At 33.4% G+C, this 8,325-nt stretch overlaps 1 protein-coding gene and 1 long non-coding RNA gene across 5 annotated transcripts; one reads left to right on the top strand and one right to left on the bottom strand.

The window, feature by feature from the left end:
• Positions 1-476: 476 nt before the first annotated feature.
• On the top strand, positions 477-5,108 carry LOC145091812 (uncharacterized). The gene is made up of 2 exons (XR_013702282.1): positions 477-595; positions 4,810-5,108. It is a non-coding gene; the product is annotated as an uncharacterized LOC145091812 (long non-coding RNA).
• LOC145091792 (ABC transporter G family member 22-like) lies at positions 1,025-7,262 on the bottom strand. Of its 4 annotated transcripts, none has more exons than XM_079029603.1 (11): positions 7,242-7,262; positions 6,194-6,576; positions 4,293-4,360; positions 3,651-3,886; positions 3,406-3,561; positions 3,124-3,328; positions 2,710-3,018; positions 2,228-2,515; positions 1,756-2,040; positions 1,577-1,684; positions 1,025-1,473 (listed from the first exon to the last, which is right to left on the bottom strand). In XM_079029603.1, the coding sequence occupies exons 2-11, from the start codon at positions 6,567-6,569 to the stop codon at positions 1,261-1,263; spliced, it is 2,244 nt and encodes a 747-aa protein (XP_078885729.1). In that variant the 5' UTR covers positions 6,570-6,576; positions 7,242-7,262; the 3' UTR covers positions 1,025-1,260. The 4 variants fall into 4 exon arrangements, with proteins under 4 accessions (XP_078885729.1, XP_078885720.1, XP_078885733.1 ...); XM_079029594.1 differs by having other exon boundaries at positions 7,144-7,242; XM_079029607.1 differs by having other exon boundaries at positions 3,124-3,307; positions 7,144-7,242.
• Between the last annotated feature and the right edge of the window lie 1,063 nt (positions 7,263-8,325).

The following is an 8,325-nucleotide window of genomic DNA, read 5'->3' as shown; positions in this document are numbered from 1 at the left end:
GAAATTGTGATAAAACCTGAATGAGAATATATATACTTAACATAATTTTGAACAATGATTTTGGAAAGGATATGAAGAAATAAATATTGTGATATCACATTATTTTGAATTCTTTGATTTCAAATTCTATAATTATGAAAGGTATATACAAATTACTTGATTTTAAAAAGGAAGGAACCATATTTATGTTTTGATAATTATACTGACATTTATTTCACTTGTATAGATTCCAATTAAAAATTCTAGTCACCATTAATAAGTTTTCAACTTTTCAAACTTAGTCAACTTAATTTAGTTAATATTAATTTAATTTTATTTTATATGACTTCATCAAAATAATCCAAATGATCCAATGGTTGAAATTAATCAAGAAAATACAATGAATAGTCCTAATTGTTGAAGATTATGTCATCAAGTTTCTATTTTAATATATATAAAGATTTTGTGGTAAAGTTTGGAATTATGTGATACTTTAATAACTAAGTGATTTATTTAAAAAAATTGCAAATCTTTCAAGGGAAGCTATTGAGGCGACCTCGAATTCTCCGATGGTGAAAGCATCTCACCGTTGACAGCCGTAATCACCGGCGATCAGGTTCTCTCTCATTGGCTTTAAATTTCTGTGATATACTCTTTCCTGTCGAAAAAGTAGACGCTCCATACTGAACGGAACATTTTACGGATTTTGGAACGGTTTTGAACACCGACATCAGTGTGTTTTCAATATTGCTTCAATTTTTCGGAATCATACCACAATTGAAGTTGAAATATACCGTATTTTGGCATTGAAAGTCAAGTCATTTCTATTCATGCATTTGGATCCTACATCAGTCACAATCTAGAGCCATATATTAATTTTAATGTGGATTTTGTTGTTATGGATTCGACGTCTAACATTGTTCTACTTGTTAAAACATTAGCGTTACTTGGAAAATTTTATGTTAATCGGTTTAATATCCACATCAATTTATAGTTTCATCAGTAATCCTTATGTTACATTAGCAGTTATTCTAGAAGTCAGATATGAAAATCAAGAACACTAACATCCATTCATTCTTTTTGTTACAACCTTCATCACCTACAAAAGCATTAAAAATTTCCTTTATGTCACATCCTGCTGGATTTTAATTTCACAACTTCATAGCAAACATCTGAGACTCTTTGTCCAGTTACTGTGGCTACTCTTTCCTCTCATTCCCTCCATACTTTCCCGTTTCTTTTGTTTGAAGTTAAATTTTGTATTCTATGATGTATTCATATTCAATGAATCTTCATTCTGCGCAAAGATATGTATGCCAAAAGTCTGTAGCCAAACACCATAGTTGCCAAAGCAGTAGCTTCCTTCATACCACTATCTAGTTTTATTCCATCAATTACTGGACTTATAGTTTCATATTGCACTTTCAAAAGTAGTCTGTATGTGTGATAGTTGAATGACAAGTAACGTAACCACGATATAAATATCGGAACATTCTGCAAAATAACAAAGTAATGGAATTAGTCATTACGTTACCCCCATCCCATTCCATTCCATGATCATGTTTGATTCACAAGTAGGAATGGAATGAGTCATTACCTTCACAAAATACCCTCCAGCCAACATGAAGGCCATTACAGTTACAGAAGCCAAAGTTGTTGCTCTTTTCAAGTCTGTAAGTGTAGCACCAATAGCAAGCCCAAGTCCCTGTCATTGACTCATTGCCATTTTTTAACTTGGTTTTGATTTAACCATGGTTAGATGGAAAAAGGACATACCTGAGCTGCAACGATGCATAGGAAGACAATAACCATGGTTAGGAAAAATGACTCAGCAGTTTGTCTTAACCCCGCCATGAAATAAACCACAAGAAGGAAAAGCATTGGGAGAAAAAGATCAAGTGGAAGGTCACTTGTTGTTCTTGCCATAAAATAAGCACTTAATCTATACATATCTGCTGCTCTTTCCTTATTTAGCATAGCTCGTTCTTGAGGAAACGTGAAAATCGCTGTAAAAACCGGAAAAAATGCCCAAAACACAGCAATGAAGAACAACAATCCGGCCTGAAAACCAATATGTAGGGTTAGATACAACAACATGTTTTGATTTTGTCAGGATAAAGTGACTGAATTAGTTATGATGTTTGGATAAAGTGTTGTAGTTGTGAGGAAAAAAGAAACAACCATGAATAGGTCTAGATTAAGTGCTTAACACATTAAGTTCATTAAGTCAAAAAGAAAGAACCCTTACTTGATTATCGAGTTCTTTAGGGCTATGAACAGCCGATTGCCACCATAAAAGTCCCAAAATGACAGCTGTCACAAGCACTTGTGTGATTCTCAACCAACTAAAATAATCATGTTGCCTTTCTTTAAGCCCTCTCCAGAACAATATTGAGTATTGTTCCCTCCAACTTGCTCCCCATTCGCGTTTCATTGACCCAACACCCGATTTAATATCTTCATCAGGTGATGCACGAATCATGAGCTGCTTCTTTGTTTCTTCAGCTACTCTTGTTTCATACGCCTCCACTAAATACTATAATACAAAACCAAATTTCAATCGATTGAAAATTAGATAAGTTATAAGATGTTTTTTTTTAATGTTAGGGGCTGTTTGATAACCTCTTAACAGTTAAGAAACCCTATATTCTCTGAACCATTAAGAGGTTGGAATTAACTCTAACTGTTCAGTTTTATCAAACAACCGTTTAATGTAATAATGTTGCTTACATCATGAACAACTGCGGGTGTGTGTTTCCCACTTTTTGTTTCTCTCTCTGAATTTCCTAATTGGACTCTGTCTTCCAATTCAGAAGGAACAGAAACTTCATTCATGTTTCCATTTGCAAGATCTAGCAAGAATTCAGCAGGGTTCATTGCGATTAATGGAGAACATCCGATAGATGAAAAATACACCAGGGCTTCTGATGCTTTCCCAAAGTAAAGCAAACTCCCTTTTCCAAGTAGGATTAATTTGTCAAATTTGTGGAAAAGTCGGCTCGATGGCTGGTGAATTGTCGTAACCACAGTCTTCTCTGTCTATAACCAATATTCATGAAAAATGTTAACTAATGATTATGATTAAATGTTGGGAATTGGGATTATATATACTTGAAGTGTTTGATTCTTTCTGGATGATTATACCTCGGCTATGTCTTGTAACAATTCAATGATCCTGAGAGCTGTTGTTGAATCCAAACCGGAAGTTGGTTCATCAAGAAACAAGAGAGAAGGATTGATTATTATTTCGTTTCCAATGCAAACACGCTTCCTCTCTCCACCTGAAACTCCCCGAACAAAGGACCCACCTATCATTGTGTCTTGACACCTGTTTAAGCCATATAAAGTTCTAATTACTCGAATTATTTTGAATTTGATTCGGGAAACCATTATGTCCAAAATTATATATACAAAAAAAAATATTACCTTTCTAAACCAAGTTCACGGATGACATCTTGTGCGCGTTTTTCTTTCTCCTGTTTTGTTAATCTCTTTGGTAATCGTAGCAAAGCTGCATACGTTAGTGTTTCCTTCACTGTTAGATGAGGAAACAAGACATCATCTTGTGTCACAAACCCAATCCTACATATTCATATGGTCATAAATTAAAACTAATTTCCATTCATGTTTTATAAAACCAATTATAACAAAAAAAAAAAAAAAATACAAACTTGCTCTTTAGCAACTTGGAGTAAGGTTGATCATTGTAAGTGATTGATCCTCCCGGGACAGGATCCGCAAGCCTCCCTCCGAGCAAACTTAGAAGTGTAGTTTTCCCGCTTCCGGAAGGTCCCATTAATGCCAAAACTTCTCCTGGATTTACTGCTCCACTTATTCCATTCAGAATATCCTTTTCGACTGTAGAGGTTAATCCTTTTATTACTACCTTGTATGTCACTTCTGTAAACTGCATATCATATATAAGTATAAAACAGTCTTAATTAACATGCACTTTAGTTTTATTATGCAACTTATGACTAGAATCATATATCATATAGGTAATTAATTGATCAAGGCAAGTTCTGATGGTTGATATGAGACCAGTTTTGTTAACTTAATTTTTTATTGGTTTATAAAAGTAGTCTTGTACATAAATGCCATAGGATATGAGACTCTGTACAAGACTAATTAACCTGACATGATTTGAGTTGCGTTGATCTCATAATAGATAAACCTCCATCCTTGCCTGTCCAAATAGATACTAGAGAAATTAATCTGTTTTTATAAACATGTATTTCACAAATTAAGGTTACATTTTCATACATTAATGTGAACTTTTTTTTTTCTTTTTTTTTTTGTCTGAATCTTGATACCTTTAGATATATTGGCAAAGTGGGTTCTGTCTGAAACTTCTTACGTGTCCCAGCTTCAATGTCTTCCGCTGTAAGAACCATATTATAATGTCAAATATGTGTCATTCAGTTTTTGCTTTAAGTACAAAAGATTAAGGGGTTGTTCCTTTATTATTATTATTATTATTATTATTATTCTCACTTATAATCGTCTTAGTGAGATTGAATGACAATTTTTCCAAAAAAGATAAATTTCACAAATAGGTAAAGAGTTAGTATCTTAATACATTAATTCATTTTTTTTTGTCTTGACCTATTAAGTTATCATGCAAAAAAAAAAGAAAAAAAGAAAAGAAAAGAGAGAGTCGTGTATAGTTGTTAAGATTATATGAATAACTCATTAAACACATTAAGTTAAAAAGAAACACCCCACAAATATAAGTTCGGTGGTTGAAATCTAGGTCATGCTATTGTATTGTATTTCTCCATGGTTTTGTCATAGTTCATGAATCGGATTTTCTTTTTTGGTGTTCTGTAGAAGGTGGGACCTACGAAATAGACATGACAGACGAGGAAACGGATCAAAATCGGAAATAAAGATGCCAATGATAAAAGCCTGTTTTTTGCTTGCTGATGGATGCATGGTGCATGTTCTTGGGGACCAGGTGGCGGAAGAAACCGATAAGAGAAGAAGATAAAGCTAGACAGGCAGTGGGCCAATTGGCCCACTTACGACGTTAAAGTAGACTTTGGGCCTGTCCAATTAACAAAACCTGGTTACAGTTGTACAATTGCGACTATTATGCTTAATCTTTCATTTTCTTTCGTTTTATCATACCATCGATGTCCTTTGATTTCACTAATCCGTAGGGTGCATGCACTTCAGCTTAAACTTACACGCCAGACAAAACTTTCCTTTCACAACAACTTGTCGAGGTTTGTTGGCTAATATCAAAGTAGGCATTTGTACTATGGACACTTGTTGAAATTTACTAGCTAATACGAAAAGAGGAATTTGTATATCATATTGGTAGAGTATAAAAAGACAGATTGTTTGATATTTGCTGGCTAATATCAAAGGATGAACTTGTATTATATTGGTACATATAAAAAAAAGCAGATTATTGAGATTTGTTGGCTAATATGAAAGAAGAAACCAGTGTCATTTTTGTATAGTACAAAAAGAAAAAGTAAGCGCCATCATCCATGTCTATAAAAAGAGTCTAGAGCTTTAACATCAAAGTGTCTGGACCAAAAATATATCTTTTTAATATAACGTTGAAAAAAAGTATTGAATATTTTATTAAAAGATGCATAATAATTTTGATCTAATTAGAACCATACTATCAACTTTTAGGTGTTATTAGTTCATATTTTTAGTTAATGCGGGAAAGGTAGCCATCAGCTTTCGAAAATATAAATTCATGATATTTCATAGGCATAAACATTTTTAACTTATTGCATCTTTTAATCTTATTAATTTCACACGGCTTCTAAAACTATACTTTTTACCATCATGTTTTATTGTTAGTTTGAACTAAATATAGTTAAATGTATTACTAAAAACATGAAGGTATAAATTTGAAAAAGCTAGAAAAAATAATAATAAATTTTTGAGCTACTTTTCAGCTGCTTCTTGCCAATCAAAAGTTTGATCATGGGAGCATGTGAGCTGGACAATTTCTAGCCATCAACTTCATTTTCTTACTATCTTGACAAACCCTACCACCGAAAGGCTAATTCGACCATGTTACTACTGTATCATATGTAATAAAAGTTGCATATTGTTTCACATTTTTTGTGACTATCTCGAGGGAAAGTGTGGCTAGTTAAAAGATCATGTTACTTTCTACATACGTGTAAAGTTTTTTTTTTAAAAAAAAAAAAAAAATGGGATTGATCAAAGAGTTCAGAATACTTACGTATGTCATCATCACTGAAAGGTCTTGAATCTGTAGTTTCATCTGGAGGCATAGTGAACCCAGTGAATGAGAACGAGAACCCTAAGCTAGCACTTGAAGCTCGACTCAAGGCAGCCCCACTACCAACTTCATCAAGTTCAAATTTCATTTGAGCACTCCTTGTCTTTCTAATGTGTGTGTTTTTGCCACCACGTCCGGGAGATGCAAGCACCGTTTGTCTACTAGACTTTCTTGATAGTGTCCCACCACTACTACCACCGCCGCCACTATCTCCGCCAGTTGAGGCTTCACCTGCCTTCATTGTAGCCGTTAGAGTTTCCGCAAGTTGATCTGACTTTGTTCTCCATAACCCTAGATTGGGATTTGGGTTATCCATTTTTTCCCTGTATAATTTAGTTGCTAGTTAGATATGCTGAATCCTAGATTTTCTATCAAATAAGCTTTTATGGAGATAGAGCAGAATCCAACGTAAATAAAGACAAATGTGTGATAATCGAGACACTAACAAGTCCCCCCATAAGGGCTAATATGGAGATGTGATGAGATTATATTAGATGTCGAGTCATTGAGGTGCTATACATCAACTCTGATACCATTTTAGATACGTGGAGTCGTTGATTTTTCTTTCTCAAAAAAACTTTTGAAGAGAAAGTAAATTCCAAACTATATACACCGTGTTTAACCCATGTATAATAATCACATATTTATCAGAAATAGTATATCAACAGACCAAAACGATACCTCAATACCTCAATGCAAGACACTATTCCCACTCAAAAAGAGTGTTTACATGTGCTTTTTTTTTTTTGTGTATATGAAAACAAGAGATGAAGCTATGAATTACAAAAAAATGTTTGAAGGATTTAATGAAAGAGAAACATTCTTTTGAAGGTTTTGTTAACAAGTATACGACTTGGTGTCATGTGAAGGTTTTAGAACTCTTTACTTACCGAAGGGAAAACAAAAGAATGAAGTCTTCTTGTATGAAAATGAGGGAGAAGAGAGAAAAAAGGAGAGAGGGAACCAAAGTGAAGTTTGATTGACTTACTATGCTAGGTAGCTCCAACTATCTCCTTTTATACAAAAAACCAATTATAGCAACACTAACATGTAAATGACGAAAATACCCTTGAACTTAGACTTAACTAAAAACAACAAAACACACTCATAATTTCTATGATTTTGAATATCACTCAACTCGACATGTGTATATATATATATATATATATATATATATATATATATATATATATATATATATATATATTCTTAATTACGCATTTATTGTAACATTTTACGTCAAACTTAGTTGTAGACTTGGTCCTTCCAATCAGAAATGCCGTACACGTGTTGAGGGACAAAATAATAGTTTGATTTTTTTCATGTTTGCTTATCTTCGTCTAATCTTTTCGTGATTGGTTTTGAGATCGATTAGTCGGTTTTTAGAACTTTTAGCAATATATTTGGTGGGGTTGGACTTTGGAAGTGAAGGTTAATAGAGATAGTGATGGAAAGGTACATAAGTCATGAATCTCTAATTAAGTATTGCATGCCCTCCGTATTGTGAGGCCTTCATTCGTTCTCAACTTACCCTTTTCTTAGGGTACCAAAAATCTTTTGGAATTTTTCTCTTATCATTGCATATACACTCACACATCATCATTTATTTTCCGTTAATTATTTGTATATGTAATATAGTATAGATCTAGTAATTATATACTCACGGCATAAATTCTTCAATATGCAGTCGTTAAGCCTGATAAATTTAAGATGCAATGTGACTAATTAATTGTAAACGTGTTTGAATGCATATTTGATATATCAAAAATCCTATTCCAGTTACGAGCAGTCGATCACACATGTGGGTTTGTATGTTTGAAAAAGAGTATCAATCAAATTGTAATTTATGTAGAATGAATATGGAGTCTCATCTCTCATGCACATGTAGCCTCTATTTTTGTTGGTATTTTGTGTTTCTTATTATATACATTTCTTGAGATAGCTTGATGTTATCTAACAACATCCGTATGTTATCTAAGACCATCCGTTATACCCATCACACACCACATATGTGGTGGGTGCCACATCAGCACCACATTCCACTACCACTAACATGGGATACTTACCACTAA

The sequence above is a fragment of the Lactuca serriola genome, chromosome 1, assembly GCF_051521515.1.
Source record: "Lactuca serriola cultivar US96UC23 chromosome 1, Lser_US96UC23_V15, whole genome shotgun sequence".
NCBI classification, from domain to species: domain Eukaryota; kingdom Viridiplantae; phylum Streptophyta; class Magnoliopsida; order Asterales; family Asteraceae; genus Lactuca; species Lactuca serriola.
The sequence above is the reverse complement of the archived record's forward strand: the minus strand, read 5'-3'. Positions and strand labels throughout refer to the sequence as shown.

Coding starts and splice junctions, on each gene's coding strand:
- LOC145091792 (XM_079029603.1), bottom strand. CDS start 6,569: ATGGATAACCCAAATCCCAATCTAGGGTTATGGAGAACAAAGTCAGAT. Junction 4,361..6,193: donor TTTCAGTGATGATGACATAC/GTAAGTATTCTG, acceptor TGGTTCTTACAG/CGGAAGACATTGAAGCTGGG. Junction 2,041..2,227: donor CTAAAGAACTCGATAATCAA/GTAAGGGTTCTT, acceptor ATTGGTTTTCAG/GCCGGATTGTTGTTCTTCAT.